The 23,593-nt window shown below is 37.4% G+C and overlaps 1 protein-coding gene across 8 annotated transcripts in view; it reads right to left on the reverse strand.

The window, feature by feature from the left end:
* The window catches only part of VPS13D (vacuolar protein sorting 13 homolog D), a 195,532-nt gene that overhangs the window by 85,659 nt on the left and 86,280 nt on the right, over window positions 1-23,593 (reverse strand). For all 8 annotated transcript variants that reach the window (XM_048825360.2, XM_048825358.2, XM_048825355.2 and 5 more), the window contains 14 exons: window positions 23,164-23,290; window positions 21,191-21,333; window positions 17,387-17,517; window positions 16,618-16,793; window positions 15,895-16,018; window positions 14,678-14,913; window positions 12,936-13,044; window positions 11,279-11,442; window positions 10,452-10,560; window positions 7,286-7,465; window positions 6,838-6,954; window positions 6,362-6,511; window positions 4,914-5,063; window positions 3,700-3,796 (listed from right to left, as the gene is read on the reverse strand). In XM_048825360.2, coding sequence (XP_048681317.2) covers window positions 3,700-3,796; window positions 4,914-5,063; window positions 6,362-6,511; window positions 6,838-6,954; window positions 7,286-7,465; window positions 10,452-10,560; window positions 11,279-11,442; window positions 12,936-13,044; window positions 14,678-14,913; window positions 15,895-16,018; window positions 16,618-16,793; window positions 17,387-17,517; window positions 21,191-21,333; window positions 23,164-23,290 — 2,013 coding nt within the window. The remainder of the gene's footprint in view (window positions 1-3,699; window positions 3,797-4,913; window positions 5,064-6,361; window positions 6,512-6,837; window positions 6,955-7,285; window positions 7,466-10,451; window positions 10,561-11,278; window positions 11,443-12,935; window positions 13,045-14,677; window positions 14,914-15,894; window positions 16,019-16,617; window positions 16,794-17,386; window positions 17,518-21,190; window positions 21,334-23,163; window positions 23,291-23,593) is intronic.

The raw sequence follows: 23,593 nt of genomic DNA on the forward strand, positions 1-23,593 counted from the left end.
AGCTAGTTAATACAAATTATGGCACTCAGACACCTAACTTGTGACCTCATACCTTAGTCTTCAGTCAGTAGGTTTGCTGCCACTTCTAATTTGTGTGTACTGAGGAAGACAAAGTAGTACACAAATATCTTATAACTATACAACCTTCCCTGTGCGTTTTGAGACACAGTCTATTAAGGGAGCTACATTTAGAAAAGTAAATATGAAGTTTGGCAGTCAAATAAATCTGTTCTTTTTGCTTCCTTCATACTTTCTTATATGTCGACGTTTTGAAATAATGTATTAAGTACTTGACATTGATAATGAGTTTAGGCTTCTTGCCCCAACTAGAATGGAAATTGAGAAAATCTCTACAAAAAATATTAAAACCTGTCTCAAATAGCACCTTGTCCGGTTCTGTCAATAGACTAGCTATTACCAGAGTATGCTGAGGGGGCAAAGAAATAATTTTCTATTTAAAAAACCCCTTATATGAAAATACTGGGGAACAGACAGTGATAGCTACAGGCTAATATATTCAGTGCTGAGGCAGGGGGAAGGGGAAACCCCGACATCAGCCCCCGCCTCCCTCCCTGGGCTCTCTCCACAGCACTCCCTCACACTCACACATATACACACACACCTGCCTCTGTGATCAACAGCACGAGCATTCCACATGAATGGTTTGCTGTGTGTCCCGGAGCAGATCAGCACACCACACAAAGGCTGTCAGAAACAGTCCTTTGAAAGGGGAGAGGCACATGTCTCCAGGGCAGCAGAGTTCAAAACAATGAGCAGAGTGGTCACTTGAGGCATTATGGGACAGCTCTGGAGGCCAATTACAGTGCAGAAAGCAATCAAGTGTCTACACCGGTAATAGAGCACCGGAGTGTCTGTGCAAATAGTCTTACGACTCTCGTCGAGGTGTTTTTTTTGCAGCGCTGCAACTGAGGAGTTTCTGCGCACAAAGTGGCTTGGCAGTGTGAGCACAAAGAGCTGCTTTACTGTACAGAAACCTGCCAGTGTAGACAAGCCCTCAGGCAGAGATGTGTTAAATGGATCATGTGGAAAAATGAAAATAAAATCAAAACTCCAGAGAATATACGCCAACTGATTCAAATGATTAGCAAAGTCAGTGTGACTCACTGAGCTTCCACAAATATTACACAGCTTGTTTAAAGCATCAAACAAGAAAAAGATTCCCAAAATAACAAAGGAAGATTACTAGAACTAAAGGAGATTAAGTATGCCCTTGTTGCCAAGAAGACTAATGGCATTTTGGGCTGTATAAGTAGGGGCACTGCCAGCAGATCGAGGGACTTGATCATTCCCCTCTACTCGACATTGGTGAGGCCTCATCTGGAGTGCTGTGTCCAGTTTTGGGCCCCACACTACAAGAAGGATGTGGAAAAATTGGAAAGCGTCCAGTGGACGGCAACAAAAATGATTAGGGGACTGGAACACATGAGTTATGAGGAGAGGCTGAGGAAACTGGGACTGTTTAGTCTGCAGAAGAGAAGGATGAGGGGGGATTTGATAGCTGCTTTTAACTACCTGAAAGGGAGTTCCAAAGAGGATGGATCTAGACTGTTCTCAGTGGTAGCAGATAACAGAACAAGGAGTAATGGTCTCAAGTTGCAGTGTGGGAGGTTTTGGTTGGAAATTAGGAAAAACTTTTTCACTAGGAGGGTGGTGAAGCACTGGAATGCGTTACCTAGGGAGGTGGTGGAATCTTCTTCCTTAGAGGTTTTCAAGGTCAGGCTTGACAAAGCCCTGGCTGGGATGATTTAGTTGTGGATTGGTCCTGCTTTGAGCAGGGGGTTGGACTAGATAACCTCCTCAGGTCCCTTCCAACCCTGATATTCTATGATTAGTTTGCCAACCAACAAAAATAATTTAAGTAGCTCCAGCAAGAAATAGGTTTCTTTTCCATAGTTGAGAATCGCTCCTGACCTCAGTTACATTGATTGTCTCAGGGGGGAATTCTGGGGCAGATTGCGGTGAAATTTGTTACTTTGGAAAGAGAATCTCCTTTTTGCTCTGGAAGAAATTTCTATAGCATGTTGACATATGCAATATGTAAATACCAAGCAGGCTGAAAAGCAAACTGCAGAGACTTTTTGTTCCCCTTTATGGATTCCTTACAATGAATCAAGATGACCTCAAAGACTTTTCTTTTTTCCCCAAATGGAAATAATACTTCACATCTGGAGTAAAAGGTTCTCTTTTCCCTCTTATTTCTGGAGGATACAGACAAACTTTTTGGAGGACCTCAACTGTGGTATAAAATAAGGCAGTATCCTTAGCTTCAATTTCTTCCACCCTCAAGCTGAGGGGGAAAAGGATACAGTTTCAGTCTTTGCCTCCCTCACTTCAGTTTGGGGAAGACAGGAGGTGAGAAACAGCTCAGTTACCCCCTCAAGTGAACCTCTAAAGATCTTCTTCGGACCTCCAGAAAAGAGAACAATTTCCAGTATTTCAAATACAAATGATACAAGCTGCTTCTTTCTTTCTTTCTAGAGCTCATGAGACCATCTTTATAAATCATAAAGCATTTCTAATTGTTTTGTCATATACATTTAAGCACTTACCAAGTTTAACCATATTTTGTCTGCACCTTTAATGTCTCTTAGTGAGATCTAGTTTGTATGCACACTGTGATCTCTTTACAGCAAAGAACCAATGAGAAACAAGGAAACAAGAGAGAGCACAAGCAATGCAGTAAACTGAGAGGAAGGACAGTCCAGTTGTTAGGGTACTAGCTTGAGAGCTAGGAGACCAAGTTTTAATTCTTTGCTCTACCAGAGGCTTCCCATATGACTCCAGGCAAAGTCATTCAGTCTTTTTGTGCCTCAGTTCCCCATCTGTAAACAGGGGATAACAACATTGCCCTATCTCACAGGTAGAATTACATTCAAGATTGTGAGGCACTCAGCTACTAGAGTGGGCTTGTCTGCACTTGGAAATTTACAGAAATAGCTATTCTGGAATAGTTGTTTTGATATGTTTGTAGAAGAGTATCCACACAGGGATTTATCCCAAATTAATTATTCCAGATTATACCAAAATAATTATTCCAGAACTGCTATTTCAGCAAATTTCCAAATGTTGATAAGCCTCAAAATAGATAGATGCCTCTCTAACCCTCCTAAGAGATTAAAACATTCCAAGGTCTGTTTTGCTTCAACTAAGAGCAAGAAACCTTTTTATTCCACTTAAAGCCATGGGTATGGATGTCACAAGTTAAGAGGTCAGGGCAGCCAAAAAGTTTTCTGAATTAACTAAGAGGAAGTGTCGCAGGAACAAATGAATGGAGATCCAGTCGCTAGCCTTGAGTTTGTTTAATAAACAAAATTGCCAAACAAAGTGGTTGGCTAAATAACAACATTTCTTTTACCCTAGTTCAGCTGAATCCAGATACAGGAACTGAAGAGGAATATTAAACTTCTTCCCATAGGGACTCAGCTCAACTGTGCACGGGACAATAAAATGTTCTATGAGTCATTCCCCAAATCTTGGAACAAACACTGCACAGTATGTAAGCTGCTATTGACACATCTTAGCTTTCCAGCTTTTTACAGTGGAAGTTTTCAGGCTGTCAAAGGCTTTCAAGTTAACAGTGGAAATTGCCAGGCATTTTGAACTAATTTTGTATGCAGACAACAGGGATACAATAAAACCTGCATACTGTGGAACTGACCTTGTAACTTTATACTGTACCTGATTCCGAGTGATCATAGCCAAAGAAACTCAATAGTTTCAGGAGTAGTTTCTCCTCAATTTGGATTGTGAACCTCCGAGCTGTGATCATCAGATGCTACAGAGATAAATATATCTCAATTTACTTTGTGAACAACAGAAATAATTCTCCATCTACCCTCATTAACAATAAAAAAATCTATTGTAACTTGACACAGTTCTTTTATTCATAGGGTTTCATAATACATTTCCCATTGTCAAAATGTCTTGGGCCCTTCCCCCCTCCCCTACAGTTACAAGAAATCTGCAGTAAATTGTATTTGGTTAGTTCTTGTAACTATCTGTGCTTAATTACGAAATGTTAAAATTGCAGAGTTATTACCGTCCAAGGAACTCTGACATTGCAATCAGCTATTTTTCAAATATGTCCAAATTAATAGAGACTTACTTTGAAGGTTTAAGTTTCATACTGGGCCTTAAGAACCAACCTAGTTTTCTTACTGCTGTGTAGGCTAGGATTAGTAAATAATGTTATATATAACTATTAACATTTGTAGTTATGCTTCTAAATTAGGATTGATGCTACAAGGTGGAAGCTGTTCATCACAAGGACCACGGGAAAAAAAATTCACATTATATACATTATGTAAAGCATGGAACAGTTGATCCTGCCCATTCATTATGGTAGGTGGGGTCTCTCAGTTCTCTGAGGCAACAGCTAGTGGCCTGAAGGCTAGATTCCTAGACTTGAAGCACTAAAGGTTTGGTCTAATTTGGCAACTTCTGCAATTCCATGTACTGTTATAATATGCAATATTCTTCAGATGACTAATTAAATTCAGGACCTTATTGTCATTCTTGATGGTGTCGGGGTGGAATTTAAAGATATTAACTTTTTTTTTGGAGATTAGCAGAAGATGATCCTAGGGTCCTGGTCAGTATTTTCTCCCTTAATAAATCAGCTTCTAAAATTTAACGGAGAACTATTAAAGAAAGTTAAATGGCTCCCACATTTGCCCATACTGTCGCCACACTGTCGTCAACCGCAATGTACTTAAGGATACTTAGAGCATCAAAGGTCTGAATGAGAAAGGTCCTCTCAGCCACAAAAAGCTAGTACATCTGCACATTTGATTTAATTTAGACTACTTACAGATTAAAAACTAGGAATAGGTAAAAACAAACACTCTTAATAAACACTATGACATTTGAATGCTACAGTCAAACTTGATTACCTTGTATATATCAGTTAGTGCATTCTTACTGGGAAATTTCATTGCATTTAATTGCACTGCAGGGCCTGTCTCAATTGCTTCATTTTCACTGATTTGGGGGGTCAGAAAGAGCATGAAAGGCTGTGTTGTGCCAATGAGCTGATTATCCACCTGCAGAATTAACAAGAAAGCAGAAGAATGTGACAACTCTTCAGCATAGATAATGAAATCTAGGCTCTCTTTTTAAATTGAAAGATAAAAGTTTGCAAAAGGGGTGGGGTTGTTTATGTCTCGCGAATAGCAGACACACAGAACACACTATGCACATTTTATTTTTCTTACTCATTAAAATCCTTCCACAAGTGTTCAAAAATACCTCTCCTTTACCAGTGTTGTTACAACTAGCAACATATACAAATGTGCATGAGTATCTTGAAATGCTAGACACCATTAGGTAGTAGAAAATGGATCCTTAAAAAGCTCAACAAGTTTGATCTGAATTTTTAAAGGCATAAATCATAAAGCATTTATTGACAAAAGATATGCAGAATTAAATTGCTTCCCAATTTTAAGTCTGCTTATGATACCCACCCTTTTTCAATTTACATATGATATTCTACAAAAACACATAGTTGTCATTAAGAGAACTTACATCTTACAAATGGGCTTAGAAATACTTGGAAGGGTTTCATTTTCTCAAAAATGAGGCCAAATTGGACAGATTGGTTTCTGAGCCATGAATATGAAACACCACAATGGACGAGTAGTAAAGTGGCACCCCCTAAAGGCCAAGCCCTAAATTCCCCCCCACTCAGGCAAAACACCATCTGAATAGAAACTGCAAGAATGTCTCTAAGCTTCTGTCCTACACTGACCTATGTATGGTACTATACGTACCACTGCTACCATCTTCAGTGCTTGATTATTCAGCTACAGCACCTGATGATTTTTGTAGAATAGTGAACAGAATGGGGAGGAAGTTTTTTGCAACGTTTATGCACATTACAAAGATTTTGACTTATACAACAGCGAAAATTAAAAAGGAATGGAAAGACTAAAGCAATAACTAGATTAGTGTCTCAACTACAGGTATATGACAGAGGACAATGAAAAAGCACAGGTGCAAAACATTACCTCTGGATCTGCAATCAAACAAAAAAAGAGGAAAGATTAGACTGAATGCTAATGTTTTACCTGATTAATTTAGGGTAGTGAACAGACATTTTGATCAGGATATTAGAGCAAAATTCTTCTCTTATAAGAAGGTGACCATGACACCTTTAATGTTGATATGCTGCAGACCAGACCTGGGCTTTTATTGTTTCATCTGAAACACATCACCTGTCCCTAAGCATTGTAAACTGCACAACAAATCACTTACTACTTTATTACGTATAGACACAAACATCCTTTGCATCCTTACATAAGTTATGAAAATAAATGCACAAATTTGTTCCAAAAATAATTACCTGTACATCCTGTATACTGAGCTCAAGCACCTGACTGGTTGATAATTGTGTGTAGTGAACATTAATTCCAGTGAGGCTTGCAAATACCAGCTCTTCAGGGATTTTGTTAACTAAAGATAATCCTATTCCACCTTCTAATTTCACTAGCACCTGAAAACACAAAAACAATTTTAAAAAATTCTAGACACACACACTCACTCTGTTGGCCAATGCATTTACTTAACTGTTTTAAAAATATTCTCATTGCTAGCCAAGTCTTCAAATACATACAGAGGTCCTAAACTATACAAGCTTGTGTGACAAGCTGAATGACTTGCTATTTTAACTGCTGAAATTCAGTTTAGAATTTGGGGTTGTAACACGGAAAAAAAACAGAGTAAGAGGTCTGAACAGTGATAAAGATTTATAAAGGACAATATTGTACGCACCCCTCCTTCACGGTAAAAAATAAAGGCCTATCAGTTTTATTATCTTACTTCCAATTCCTGATCTGCGTCTGGATTTTTTAACTTGCGCAGATCTTGTTCCGTAACTGGAAGTTCACCTCCTTCACACGATAAACGATCATTTCTACGTTGGTTAAAATCTGTTATCTAAAACAAAATGAACTACTAAGAAGCTTTTTCTTATTTATGTACAAGAAAAAAAATCAAGTGTACATTACCTATATATGGTAGGACATAAGCTTTAAACTAAAAAATACAATGGCAACACTTCTGATCAAATCTGAAACCAATTCTATATTACATGAGATTTTTTTCCCCTTCATGCTATTACAAATTAATACTATGCTCCTCTACCTTTCTTTTGCATAAGAATTTACAGCTGCATTTTTAAATCATCCAAAATATTCCATACATTATAGAAACATCAGAATGAAAATTAATGATGACACTGCATCCAGAATTTATGAATAACTTTCACCTGAAGAACCCGAGTTGGCCCATCTGGGACAACTCTGACTGCCAGTACTCCTGACCCAGGCCTCATCTTCTGGTTTATAAACTGCTGTTCAGGCGGAATGGGCCCCAAAAGCTCTAGAGACGTATCAGGACCAAGAACCACTTCAGCTCCATCACACAAACCTGATATTCCTCCTTTTGCCTAGAAAAAAAAATAAATTAAAAGCACAAAGTCGAAACACTGAAATGATACAGAAGGGCACAGATAATGGTGTGTGAATACTTTAATTTTAAAATGTATTTCAAAATCACTTCTCTTCTATAGCTCAAGCTATTTCAATCAACTGAAAATGTATTTAATTTTTTTCTCTCTCTATTTATGCAGCTGGAGAAAAGAATCCACAATTGATTTGAGCAGATGGGCAGTTAGGCCAACCGTAAGATTCAGACAGCACAGGTGTAAGAGAGGAAGGCTGCCACAGAAGTTGTATTTTATGTTACTAGAGTTTCTGGTAAGTGAATGTCAACAATTGGCATGGTTAAAAAAAAGTCGTCTGGGTCCATGATTAAACATTCACCTTGCATCTTCAGACCTGAGAATGGGATCAAAGCCCTGCTCAAAGTGAGTGAAAGTTCTTCTTAAAAGGTATTCTGCAGAGGAACAGAAATGTTCTCGGATCTATTTTCTCATCTTTTATAATAGATCCAGAGTTAAGCCAAGTACACTATGACCATCACTTGTTAAAAAGAGACTGACATCACTATGAGTTAAGTCCTTAATAGTGGAACCTCTATTTCTTTGCTTACGTCAAACTGTCAAGAGAGGAACATGCTACCACCACCAATATGCAGCTAAGGCTGGATTGTCCACTATAAGAGGAATGTCCTAGCTTCTCGGTTTCCACAGTATACACAGATGTTACATCAAAGCAATTCCAATGTACTGCATAAATACACCACATGAAGGATGTATACAACTTGCATGTATATATTACAGGCATGCCACAATGCACATGGAAAGTCAATATAACATTGTGGAAATAACATTTTGCAATTTAGTATCTTGCCAGATTGTATGTGTTTTTTTCCCCTGAAGAAGACAAAAAAGCAATAAGACCATACTGAGGATTGACGGCTTGCTAATTTTTTTTTTTAGTTATTAAACAAAGTTCGTGGAGTCATAAAAACAAGAAAGTCCAGAAACCTGTAAACACAGGGTTAATTCATATGGTTTTAAAAAAAGATTTCTCCAGTTTAAAAAATAGTTTTGAATATGTGCTCTTGGATTGCAAACTTGCACAAGTTTCAGCACAATGAAAATTTTGTTACCCGAGTTTGGTTTATAAGGAAAGCGACAGGAAAATGGATGGCAAAGGGGACTGACTATGGTCTATAGAGCCTTCTAATGAAAGACAGATTAATAGTGGCTGAAACTCATCACAAACCGCTTGATGGCCAAAAGGAAATCAATTTGATGCTCTCAGTCTAGCTCCCAAAGGACACACCTCCACATCATAAATATATCAGATTGAGAGACTGGCATTCTTGTTGGTGGTCTCAGCCGAGAGGCTAAGAAGTGAATGAACACCGAGACTGAGTTACACTTTTATCTCAAGAAAAATCTCTTAAGATCAGGATTGAATCACATTGGCAGGGGCAACGTGGGAGTGTTTCACCACTGCTGTCCTTTCTCTCTCTCTCCCCTAGAGATAGAGGACTTCAATCTCCAAGATTCTCAACTTTGCACCTTACAAGCATAGCATTCACATAAGCTTCACCAGAACAGAACTGCAGATCGTCTTAAAACACATTAAAAATATTTTCCTTAATTTTTATCCTCTCTGCTTGTAACAAAAAAGAGATTTGTCTCAGGCTTGAAACTGGATCTTGACGGAATATTTCCTCCTCCATTGCATGTACATGCTGTTTTGTTATTATAGGATTAGTCATCAGCATGGCAGAACTGCTGGTGTTTTGTTTTGAATGAACAAACATAACTGAAGCAATTGTTTTGGAAAAAACAGCACATAAAAATTACATGGAATTTAGAAACAAGAAAAAAAGGCAGGTCAAATATAGGGCTCACAAATCTTGACAGTGTCCCTTTAACCACGGAATTCTGAATAGTGATGCTATTATCCTGTAACTTACAAATCCATTCCAGATGCATAATGTAACAGTCAGTCTTTGATCAAAGGGCTCACATAGCAAATACCATAGTCCCTCTTTACACTAAGTCAGGGTTGATTTTTATTGGTATAGCTTGCACAACACAGTGTCTTTGAACATCCTATTATAAAATATCAACTCATCACAATCATATTTATCACAAAAATCAAATCCTGTTTTCTACTGCAAGAGGTAGTATATGTACACAGAATATATCTTCTAATAAACTTTGTAAACAAGATACAGATAAATATGAGTAAAACACAAACACATAGTAACAGCTACAAGAGATCATAAATATCAACAGTCTTTAACTTTCAGGGCCAGAGTTTCAAAACAATGTCTCACATTTCTGAGCACATACCCTGCATGCAGGCATCAAAATTTATCAGACGCAAATGTATGTGTTAGCTGTTTGAAAAGTACATGTACAAGTGTCATACAGAACGTAATAAAGCATGCATGACTGGAAACAAAGTTGAGGTATGAAAGTCATATGTCCTGATTGTCAGAAGTATGAGCACACACAACTCCAACTGACAACAGAGCGCTGTAGGTGCTCTGCATCTCTGAAAATCAGGCCCTTAGGCCAAAATTTTCAGATTTGGGTGCCTTAAGTTAGGGCACTCTATTTATTTATAACTCTATTTAGCCTCTAAAATGTTGGTCTGATTTTTAGCAGTGATGTACAATTCTGGCTTATATGAACTTTCAGTGGATTTAAGTGCCTAACTGTGGTACCCAAGACTAAAAACTCTGGTTTCAGTTTTCCAATCCCTTTGTTTGCAAATCCACAAAGATAGGTTGCCTCATGTTTAATTAATTTTACCAATAAAAATATGTGAAGACAATTAAATTTACATCATGTGAATTCCTAGTGGAATCTTTGGGTTTTTCCCCCACCTCTTTCAAGGTTTGGTCTTTTAAACCAAGTTTGTAATACCACTAGCCCATCTGATTTGGACACCAATCACCTCAGCCAGCAACCAAAACAAGTCAGATGCAGAATTAATACTGACCTGCACAACGAGGCCGTGCATACCACAGGTTAACTTGCCATCTCGAAAACTCCACGTCTGAGTAGTACTGCGCCGTCGATCCGGCTTTCTCAGCATCAGGGGCTCATACCTGGGGGGGGAAGAGGGGGGGAAGTGAGACCCCAAAAATTTCCACGTTTAGATTCCATTGCTGGGAAGTTTTTAAATTAGTCATGCATCCCTATTTTGTTCTATTCTGGCTTCCTCACCCGTAGCTCTTAAAAGTATTATTTCAATTTGCTCCTGGCTGCATTGCATTAACTGTCCATTTATTTAAGGGCAAAGGCAACCAACAAAAGAGATACAATACACATATGAAGACAAATAGTATTTAGTGCCTCTGTAGGGTTGACAGTCTTTAAGAATGAAGCACTCTATTTATCCAAAGGGACAGATAGCCCACGCAGTGTTAGATGTATCTCTACCATGACCTGAAAAGAGCAATTTTGGGAGTGGGGGGATAATTCAATCCATGTGCCCTTTTAATATTTAGCCTTCCTGCTGTTCCAGGGCAGCCAGTCAGTGCCACTTGTGGAGGTGGTAGTTTTGGTGATGTAGACACTCCTTCTCAAGGAATTGTTCTGTGACAAAACACTTACAAGATGGTAACTTTTGGGTTTTACCAGCTCTGGCTGGATTCAAACTGGTGATATAGCAATGGCAGGCTATGAATACAATTACTGATCCCTCAAGCCATCCAATAATCTAATTTAAACATCTTAGACTATTTAACTTTTGTAACTTTTTATAGTTGTACTCTTTTTTTGTTTTTAATCTGTAACAAGTAAATAGAATTCCTATCCAGAGACCTGTTATCTGTGACTGCAGCCAGGCCGGCAATATCTAAAATCATGGAGGACTCAACAGATCGAGGCGAAGAAGGCTTATTGGGGTTATGAGGAACTGAGGAACCTTCATGGCAAAGCATGCCGGTGCCAGTCATTCTCCAAAGTTGGGATCGCTTCCCTGGCTCCTGTAGCATATGCATAAAAGATTAAGTTGATCATAAATAATGCAGAGCAAACAATATATATTTATATTTAAATTACTGAATTCAGTAAGTGACGGTATTTGGAATGACTTTTACATATTCATGTTCACGGACCTGATATAAAATTCGGTGCTAATAGTACCTATTAAAGTCTACTGCAATTATCAATAGCCAATGAGAATACTTTGATATCAAATGTGCATAAATCCCACACATATTGGTAACTCTGAGGCTATTAGGCTACACAAACAAACAATACTGTTCAATAATGCTTCTATTTTCAAAACATGTGCTTTTATTTACATACACTTCTTAAAAAATTTGTAAAGAAATGATTGGCTTATTTACATTGCCATCTTCTTTTACAACAAAAGGACTTTTTGTCTGCAACTTCATCACCACCTCTAACTTCTCTCTTGGTCCTTTACTCTTCACTATAACCCTAGATGCATCTCACCTCTAAATGTAACGTTTCTTACGACTTTTATTCTGATTACTCCCTTCTCTTTCTCTATCTCTGACCTTCATCTCTCTCCTGCATCAGTACATGAAGCTACTTGAACTTTCTTCAACAGAAGATCTCTAGTTTCTTTTCCTCAAATACGCTCACCTTTTTTTCTCTATCCACCCTCTTAATTTCCATACCTGGCTTCCCAGAAACCTCTGCTCTTCTATGCTTTTCTCAGAGCAAAAATATCTGCAAGACCCATATCCACATCTGTTACTATCCACTTCATTCTTCCTTTGATCTAGCAGTCTGCAATCATTTTCCTTAAACCCCTCATTGGATCATTGCCACTACTGTATTGTTGGCATCCAACAATCTCCTCTCCAGACTATCATTCCTCCAGTTTATAAGCGTGATCACCTCACTTAGTCTTTATTGACCTTTATCAATTCCCTTCTCCCAGTGAATACAAACTTCGTATCAACCAACTATTTTCAAATCTTTCAACAGCTTTGGCTCCTCTCACTCTCTGGACCTACCACACACTACTACTCCTCCCTGTGCTCTCTTTTATTCTGCTGGGTCTGAGCTACTCTGATCTCCTCCTCCTTCACTATTAAATAATTAAAAAGTGCTATATAAGTGCTAAGTATCATTACTATCATAATGAAAGGATCTTTAATGACTTATTTCACCTATAACAGATTCTCTCTGTTCTCCATCTTACAGAGGCTATTAACCGTTACAAATCCAAACCTAAAACACAACATTTCCTCTGTTTCCTTCTCCCAACTCCCTTCAGCACTTACCCCAGCTCACTCTTTTATAGTCAGTCTATTATATTATGGACATGGCATGCTTTTTTAACAGAAAAGAAAATGTCTTGTAATACTAAATACACAGCTAAAACAAACTATAATTAGGTAATATTTAGAGCAGCGTTCTAAAGTGTCTGTGTGACTAGGATCATACAGCAACAACATTCTTAGCAAAATACTGTTTCTGAACCCTCACTGGAGTCTCATACCTTCTTCTTTAGTATGACTCTCTGTGTCTTTGGAGAAACATCCAGGACAAGCTCTGCATAAGCAACATCTTTATTTGAAGCAACTGGCCGTCCAGTTCCCTCTTGCAAACTAGAATTGCGAGAAAATCCAACATGCATTCAGATACATTCCTATAAAAAGTGTCTGTCTCTTCTGAATACTGAGTCAGAACCATACCTAACTATTAACAGGACAACTTATGCTGGTCCTTCGCTAGACGTTATGCAAATTTAAGTCAGGTTACCCATTACACTATTTCCCCCCATTTTTGGAATCACTAGGGTAAACCATCAGCATGGTATTTATATTATTAAAAGTGTTGTGTGTCTAGAATTAGTAATAGGAGCTAAAAGTCCAACTCGGAGTTCAATTTGACAAGCAGATTAATGCTTCCATTGCTTACATTAATATTGGTAAGGCAGAATCAGCATTTTCATCAAAAGCTATCTTCAGTGTTCTATAGCTCAGTTACACAAGTGTATCTGGACTGAAATGCAACTAGTAAGTTACAAGCAATAGTTGCCCTGTGGCAGTGCTCTGAACCACCATGGGTAAGATCAAGTTTTCGATACATGTCCTGATCGTTCGTTCCCTTGGATAGCAGATATTGTGGTAACTGTGGATGCAGTAAGTTAAATCCCTAAGGGGCCACTAAGTGAAATGAATAATGCTTAGCTCCTCATCTTTCAACAATTGGTTATACAGAGGAGATACTGATCAAAAGAAATCATATCCAGAAGAACTGGTAGACAATGTGCTCTGTACATGCACATGTGAACATCTTAAAATCCATTTAATATTTAGTTTACATTTTAACTAATCTTGGCTCAGTCATGACAATAAGCAACATATACGTGTAGCAACATCTTCCACCATAATCTACAGTAACAAAGATGTTATAAGAAGGCCTCGCTCAAAGATCAACTCCCCTCTCTTTGAGATATTCAGTGATCCTCAATTCAACTGGAGACATCACAAAGAGCAGATATCCTAGCTGAAGACACCAGGTCCTCATCTCACTTTTCTCAGAAATCAGTCCCCCACCCCTATCTTCCAGTGGGTCCCATTACTAACCTACCTCCCACCCATGTTTTCCACCATGATCTAATCTGGTATGAAACCAGATCTTTCTTTCTTCCACTGCTTCTCTGGCTGACAGTACTATAACTCTGTCTTTGTAATACCAGAAAAGACTCAATGCTCTACTATTAATGACAGCCTGAGGTTAAAAGAACTGAAAGACCAGAAATAATTAAAAGTAGAGATTCATTCTGACAGAAAAATTTAATCATGTAAGAAGCATCCCTCATGCAGTACACGAGCTACTCTCTCAGTTTATGTGCCGTAAGTATTAATTTGTTTGGCAATACATAAAAAAATTAAGTATCACAAGACCATGCAAGATAAGCATCATATTACCAAATTTACAGACAAGCGAACTGAGACATTGTGAGGCAAAGTTATTTGCCCAGGTTCTCAGAAAAAGTCAGTGGCAGAGCAAGAAATGCAACCCTGGAATCCTGACTCCCAGTCTTCTTTTCTAACTAAGAGTCTCCTCTTGTTGACCCTGTAGCCAGCGTAAGTTTATCGGTATGTGAAATCCTTACACAGATAAGCACTGTATAACAGCAACAGTTTTAAAAAAGAACAGCTTCCACTGACGGCTGAATATTCACCACTTGCTTTCAAAGGCTATTTTCAATATAATATGAAAAGGAGTTACCCTGAGAAAGTATACGTAGCAGCAATATAAATGAAATTTTCATAATAAAGCTGTTTGCCGTCTTGAAAGTCATTCATGCTGCAGGTAATTTCTGAGGAGCCTGCCCCTTTAACTGTCAGCATGATAAAAGGTGGCAGGGTGGGTTCATCCCATGCATAGTCCAAAGAAGTCATTGGCTTCACTTCAGTGCAGAGTCTGGGCTCTGCAACACCATGCTGAGTAAAAACAACTGGGACCTATAATAATGAAAGAAGACTTTAGAAAATGGTAGGTGTAAGTGAGTCAGGAGTCAGCTGCTATTGCCAGTGTAGTTCAGGGTTGTGATTTTCTAGTTTTTCAGCACGTTAGTTGCATTTTATAGGTCATATGTTATTTCCCTGATTTGACAAAAAATTATTCCATGCCATTTCAATTTTTGCTTCCTTCTTATGGTTTAAGAAATTTTATTCCTCCATACAAGTCTTACCATTAAAGTTTGTCTGATGATGAATGTTAAAATACTTTGCACTTGTAGAGTATCTTCCATCCAAAGCTCCCAATGCCTTCAATAGATATTATTTTATATATAAGCAAGCTGAGGTATAGCTAAGTTAGATGACTTGCGAGGGTCACAACAATTCAGCATCAAAGCCTAAAATAGAACTGGGTAGCCCTGAATCTCAGTCTCCTATTCTAAACACAAAAGACATACTTCTTTGTAGGATAAAAATTGCAATTGCTGGCATGGAACTTAAATAATGCCTCACTTTAGGCATCTCCAGTGGATAGGGTATAGGACTGAGAATCAGGAGGCCTGGACTCTATTCCCAGCTATGCTATTAATGTGCTGTATGATACAGAACAAGTCATAAATCATCTAACACCTCCGTTTCCTCATTTGTGACAGTAATGATACCGATCCTCCTTTGTAAAAGAGCTTTGAGATCTATATCTGAAAAAACACGTGCATGTTTTTCATGTATAGATGACGATAAATAAATAAATAAATAGATAATTCAGTAAGATGATGCTTTCTAGTAAGAAGCTCAGTAACACTAACTTGTTCTGAAAACTAAAAAGATTTTAATGCTGACATATACAAATGCTTCTCATGATGTGAACTTTCCAATCACTTCACTAGGCAAACCGGTGCAGCTCTTTTACAGAATAGTTGAGAATACATCAAGTACACACAATTAAAATGGTTTTTACTTTTCAATGGATCTATAGCTCTTTACCTTGGAAAAATTGTCTATGCGAAAAGGAGGAGGTAACTGATCAGTGTCACCAAATGAAATGCGGTACGTGGCTCCTCGAAGGGTAATTTCAACTCGTAAAAAGTAACATTTTCCGAGAGTGTCTCTGCAGAACAACAACAAAACAGCACAATACATTTAAAGCATTCATAATCTGGAGCTATAAACTAGTACCTAGGTCAGCATTGTGTAACCAATGCTGCATCAATTAGTCAAACAATTTCTGGAACAGCTTAGGCATATATTAAAAAGGTACAGTAGAAAAAAAATGTAATCTAATCCTCCAGCTATACAACTGGCTTGGGCAGGACTTCCCCAAGGTAAGTGCAATAATTCATTATTTCTTTTATGCAATTCTGTTTCGATTGTTAAATTGTGCCCATCACCATGGTATGTGTAAGCTAAATCATCTCCATGCTGATAAAATCCTTGGACTTTAACACTGTAGTACATTTCTCTCTCTCACACATACGTAGACTATTTCACAGCAAATGTACACAAGCATTCACAGCTCTTTTAATTAAGATACTTAACAGTCCACCAGTCAGAAAGTATCTGCTTTTCACGTTAAACCAAAGAAAAACAGGTCAAACACAAGAGAAGCAGACATCTGACATGTTACTGTAGTCACAAGTTTAGACATTTGCCTCTTTAGCAGACACAGAAGACAACTTTAAATATATATCATCCATGTACAGTAACTACCTCATATTGATATGGAAGGAGCTATTTTTGTTGACTTCAAAACCCCCAGACCAAACGCAGTTTGGAACCTCCATTAGCCGTACACATAATAATTGATCATAATCGTTACGTGGCCAGTGGAACACAACGCTGGAACCAGGAAGAGTGGAGATATAGCCATCAGGATTTGACGTACCCTAATAACAAAAAGACAGGCGGTAACATCACCACTACCTTAAAAACAACACACTATAAATAATCTATACAGACCGTGAAATTTGAATGAAGCAATTTTTTCATGAAATGAATGGTGGCAACTGGATACACAGGAAAATATATTCTCATAATCAAGTATTAATAGTAGTTTATATTTTTCACACCAACTTTCATCCTGAAGCATCTCCAAATAATTTACCATTATATATAAACATCACAATGGCATCACTTCCTGGATGGAGGGGACCAGAACCTGTCTTCACAGAACGTGTTGCGCAATGATAGGGGGAGGGTATATTTTGGGAAAGGGCACACGTACAAACCCCTATTTCTTTAAAAAGGGTCACAGGATCTTTAATGTGCATACAAATGATATAGGAGCTCATTTTTCAAGGTCTGATCCAACAGCCTTACAAGAAACTCAGATATATCTAATTCAGAAAGGCCGAGTCAACACTATTGGGATTTTACCTTATGATAATTACACTTCCCCTTCTTTAAAGATAATCTTCTATGAAATATGTTTATGCTATTAAAAAATACAAAATATTTGCTAGTAGAAAGGTAGTCTTACCTGACCTCTGGCAAATTCCCGTTGAGCAAAGGCAAGCTTGTGTGATGATTTATTATCTAATAGGTAACGGGGTGCAAATGTTACCACGCAAGTGTCAATATAACGACCTCTGCCCTTCTTAACATCAATACCTAAGAAGAAGAAAGTCTGTTAAAAATAAAAATATCTACTGTCTGAAAAAAATATTTAGTATAAGAAATGTAAACTTTTAAAATAATGTTTCTCAGACGCAATGCATATGTTCTACAGCTTGCACAGATTTCAAACAGAAATAGTAAACAAAATCTGGTTTATATAATGCCACTTGCTATATTTTTTTATTGTCTATAAAGTGGAACGTAGTAGTTTAGTCTTGTCAGCATTATAGATGGCACAATAGCATGTGCCTTGGGGTCCTTTTCAGAAGTTACGTTTATTTTCCTCTTCAAAAGAATGGTCCAAACCATCTTCAGTTGGAGTCTTAGAGATGTGAAGTAAGTTACCATGAGCTCCTCAAATCATGAAAACCAGGTACATGAACACTGATAGGAAAACAAACACCCCAGAAGTTCCTCAAAACACACTGCGGGAAAAAGCACTTCATTGTGAAAATTCAGCCTGAGGTTTCAATGAATGGTAGTGTTCTGAAAGAGGAATAACTGTGTCCTTGGGGCACTGACAGAGAAGTGAGTAGTCATGCTCTCCCATCCCTTTTACTGGCTTACCTAGGTTGCTGTGCAGCAATTTCTTAGAGATGGGTAAAATGAGACTACACTGCAGTTCAAACTAGGTGAGCCAGAATCATGTTTGAACAAGGCATTAAAGGATATGGGTGAAGGACAGTGAGTCAAAGCAGTGCCTAACAACCAATTCCTAAAATAAAATTTTCATCCCATAAAATTCAGTGGGTTGCTTGGCCCTTAGGCACCAAAAACCATGAAGCATTATATCCAAATTGCTGATTACTGAGTTCTAACACCTTTGGGCCTCCCTCCCTTTTGTAAATTATCTATCTTTTTCTTTCAAACAGCTGCTTTAGTGATTCTTCCCTTCCATCCAATATTCCACCCCTGCTTATTCCAGAAGGTAAAAATGCCTTTAGGAAAAAGTGAAAAATTATATGAACAACACAAGAAAGGAGAAACACCCTGGAAACAGACATGGAATAAAATGAAAAGGGGGGAAAAAAAAGAAGACAGGAGAGAGGTCTGGAAACAAAAGCACCTATAAATACCCAACATGAAAAACACCAAGGCAGTATATGGCATAGAAGCTATAGTAGAGACATCCAAAAGAAATTCAGGAAGTATGCAACAGTGCCTTTAGCGACTGTCAAAATGGTGCTTTGAAAACTACTACATAAGTGTAAATATGTAAACATAGGAAGCCTTAAAGGACAGTTTGCAAACAGAGTTCACAGAAACTCGAAGAGCACTGAGGAAATACAAAATAAAAAATAGCTCAGATAACTCACACTGTCATTGCTTGGAGAACATATTTTAATTACTATAGTTGCTATTCCAAATAATTCAAGTATTCCTATTGAACTTCTTTTCAATACTACATGATTCAATTCTTTTCTGCTACACCCCAGAAAACTGTAAGAGCTTTTGCTTCCTTTATTTTCCTTAGGATTTCCGCTTCTATCACTATCAATAGCAGCATGTGCTAACATGCTTCTATGAAAATCCTTCACGTACACTGAATCAGAAAACATTGTAGCCAGTGGTGCACTTCCTTAGGCTAGAATCAACAAACCTGATGCAAGCAAATAATGTACTAAAAATTTGAAATATGGACTAATTTAATCTATATTCTCTCACCCAATTTGACAGCACACATATATATCAGGTTAACTGCAACATTCATATAAAAGTTCCAAGTTATTTTAAGAGAAACGCAAAAAACCAACATACTGGCGAAGCTTGTTTTTGTATTAAGGACCCAAAAGTGAAATGAAGCCAAAATTTTAGCTATTTACTTTTCCCCCCTGTGTATTAGACTAAACGTGTAGAAGTGACAATGGTAAATTTACACAATCAATTACAATTTGTGACAGCTTGTTTTGACACCAAGGCATGCGTAATTTGTCTCATGCCTTAGTACTTAACATTGCAACAAGATTCCTACAATGCATCAGGAGAAAAGGCCCAAATAACGTAAGATTTATACTTCAAGGATATGTTATTTGCAATGCAAAACTACCACCACAGTTTCACTCAATGATCTTTTAAAGACAACTGCTTTGGGAAATGTACCAGCATGTTACGTTTTCCATTAACTGAAATAATATTCCTGAACAGCCCCGCCTTGTTAATATATGACCTGTGCTGTCTTGCTTCACAAGCTGCAACAAATGAAGTTCTGAACCTGAAACATGGCCTCAGAGAGAAAAAACCTCTATTCAGAGGGTGGGGCAAACATCTTTTAATGAAAAGGAAAAACTGACACACCCCAAATTTTAGGGTCAGATCAAGATGGATTACTTTCTATTACACACACAGTGTCAGCAAGGTTTATGCAGCCGCTCAGATTGCATTTCAGTAGTATTGCAGTCTGTTCATACTAGAAACCTTGAAGTGTTAATGGAGATTTCCATCTCGTATGTCACAGGGGCCAAGGATCAGACCCAGAAGACGTTACTCTAGTTCTACATTCTTGACAAAAGGTCAGAAGCTGAGCCTTCTTTGGTAGGATTTGGAGTGTTCCCGTGCAACATCTATTAACAGAAATGAATACAATCAAGTTGCTGGGATTATGATGTTTAGAAAGAGGGTAGTCAGAAATGATCTTTACAGAAAAATCAAATAAAACAAAAATTTCCACTAATGTTAAAATAATGGAGCAGGAGCCTTAGGCCTAGAGAAAGAGCTCAATTAAATTTCTCTCCAGTCCTATGAAAGCACCCTTAGACTGCTGAAGGAAAGGAGAGATGGATGCATTTCCTTCAGGTTTTTTTTTAAGACTTTTTTTAAATTGGTATTTGAATGAATATATCTATAAAATTCATTTATTCCTCTGGCAAATGTAAGCAGTTTAAATTCTCTTCAAAACTTGAAGTGGATTACCTGACCATTCATTTTTACACATTAACTAACAAATCACATACTTCTATGTTTTCAGATATACGTGGATGTTTTTCAGATAGGTTAGATGAGAATTAATCAGAAAAGAGGCTATGAAGAAAAATGGAAGCTGCTGGGTTTGGGTGCTGAGTTTTTTTGAAAACCTGACCGTGGTAATTATAAGTAACACCACATAATATTTTAAAGCACTTTACCCTCTTTATTCTTACAACACTCTTGAGGGGTAAGTACAGTAGTTATTATCATTTTACCGATAGGGAAACTCAGGTAAAGTTTAAGCTATTGCTCAAGGCCACAAAAGATATCCATGTCACAGTTAGGATTAGAACACAGGTATTCCAGGCCCCTGGTCCCTGTGTTGAGATTTTACCACTTTCTTATTATATTAACCTTTCCCAGTTACAGACTTGTTTTTATATCCCATTATGCCACGGGTATAATGAGTTTAGTAGCCTAAATCTGTCTCCATCATAAGAGCACTGCATAATTCAATGGAAAACACTTGACATAGCAATTCACGTTAGGAATTCCCTTTTCACTGAATAATGAAGTTAAATGCAGGGAAGCTTGCTCCCCAAAAGTCTTTATAGTCACTGCAGTATTTGAGAGACCGAGAGTATGTATGTGTGGTTTTGTTTGGAGAGGTAGAGGAAAAAATTTTATTTCTTACTGTTATACAGAGGCAAAGGTGGTTGCACCATTTCTGTAATATTTAACAAATTGATCCATGATTACATACCAATGTTATAAATCAGGCCAGGTCGGTTTCCCTGCTGGATCACTTTAAGGGCTCGGACACCGCTGCCTCCATCCAGTGAGAATCCCTGACACCAGCCAGGCATACCTTTGGGATGGATTCCTTTTCCAATTCGCATTGTACAACTATGCGTAACGAAAAAACATGCTGATTAACTCATCTAAATAATGGGATAAGTATCAGAACAATACTTTAGCAGTTTTTCTGCTGAACCTAGATGTATTCAGACTGTATATAGTATCAAAACTATTACAAACTAAAAGCAAAATCTCTTGCCTAGTAATAATACATTACATATTTTAGCATGTTTTATCTAAAATTCTTTAAGCATCTTGCAAACATTAATGAAAACTCAATGGCCACAGGAGGCAGGCATTAACAACACTATTTTTCAGGTGGGTAAACTGAGGCAAGGAGAGGCTCAGTGATTTGAATAGTTTTTTTTAGAAGTAAAATATCTGTGTGACTATAAACAAATTTCAAATCACATTTTCCTAAAATTAGCAACCAACTTAGTATTTTTACCTTCTGTTTTCAATTTTTTTTTCCATGGCAGACCAGTTAAACCTCTTAATAATCAACAAATCTATGTTTCCTTTCAATAATAATAATCACCACCACAACTACCAAGGTTTTATATAGCACTATTCATTAGCTGAACTCAAAGCACTTGAAGAAGCTGTGATGTACTCAGTAAAATGTTGCCAATTTTTCTTCCTCAGATTAGGTTCAACTTAATATTATTTCTCAGACCACATCACAAAAATCAGCATCACAATTGGCAGTGTCCATTATCTTTCTGACAATCTCAACAGAAGGGCCTAGGAATTAAAATAGGCTTGGAGAGACTTTTTCATTTACCAAACTGGATTTTTTTTTTTAAAGTCTTGATTTTTTTCAATATACATTTTCACCAATGATTAAGAATGATCATTAAAGAGTGAATCACGTTTCCAGAGGGCAATCCATTAAGAAATCTCCTGACAGACTGCTGTATCTATAGCATTCCTTGCAACCATACATGGGGATTGATGATCAGTGGATCCATGTAGTAGCAGATTCTCCCAAAGAACAACTGGGTATAGCTAGGCAGGAAGCCTGTGCTGAGATAAACTTCATGATGCACCAGGGTTAAACGACTCCAAAATCCTGTCATTCCCTTGTGCATCAGAAACATAGCAGTTCTGCTGCAAGTAGTAGTTAACTCATATATGAAATGGGTAGTTTGGCACAGTTTTTGAGGCTGATGGATATGTTCAGAATAATAAGTCAAAATAGGTGGGAAAATCAGCAAAGAACTGAGCAATGAGTCACTGAAGCAGTAATAAGCCACCACAAATTACAAAGATGCCTCAATTTTCCTTTTTTGCTGTTAAATACTTTCAATATATTTAAATTAGTATTTTTATAAATATATATGCATGTGTGTACATATATGTACATATTATATATATATATATATCATTTAAAACCGTCCATGTTTTTGACGAGTTCAGTCAATTAAATTCAAACTCAAAAAGGTAGACTTTTTTTAAACATACGTTTTGAGTAATTGTTTGATGTTTATCCTATGTGCCTATTACTTGACGTCTTTTTATGCTAGTCAAATTATTTTAGTTGTAGTAAGGACATTATCAGAGTGAGCAGTCTAGATTTTCTTGCTTTACCAAGTTATGAAAAGAAGCATGATTTCCATACATGTAAAATAAAAAAAAACAACACAGCAGACTGCTTTTACAATAAAACTAGCCAACCAAATAGTTAGTTTTCAGTATCAAATGTCTAAATAGTGAGTAAGCTCATTTCAGTATCTCAAACTAAACACCTTACCAGGTCATCCTGCCAACAAAGGCTTTTTCCTACAGGATATTCATACTTAAATATCAGCACCAGATTCTCTCACAAATTATTTTCATTCTTTGTAAGCATTTTTCCTTCCCATCAACATTACTTACAAGTTTGCCTGTTCTTTATCAGCATAACAGAAGAGAAGTGGGCTCAGGCTTCTAGCAAGCTCATGTTCTTCAAACTGACCTGCAGCATCTGTCTTTGCATTGTCCTGTCTGAAGATCAGTGGTAACCCTTTGAAAAAAAAAAAAAATCATAAATGAAACTTTAATTTACACTCAAATTTAAAACAAAAATATACTTCATTCAGGACCAGGGTCTATATTATTAGTTGTGAAAATGGGAACAAGTTTAAGAACAATTTTAAATTTTTATGTAGTATGTAACCCACTGGTCAGCATATTCAACTCTGTGTCTGATCTCCCCAGGATATGAGATTGTTACAACTCCAAGCTACACAACCTGGCTTTTTAGATCAAGCTGCAGAATCTGATGCTTTCAACTCTAGAGTTCTCTGCTTTATACCTTTGTATATTG

The sequence above is a fragment of the Caretta caretta genome, chromosome 18 (assembly GCF_965140235.1).
Source record: "Caretta caretta isolate rCarCar2 chromosome 18, rCarCar1.hap1, whole genome shotgun sequence".
Taxonomy (NCBI): domain Eukaryota; kingdom Metazoa; phylum Chordata; order Testudines; family Cheloniidae; genus Caretta; species Caretta caretta.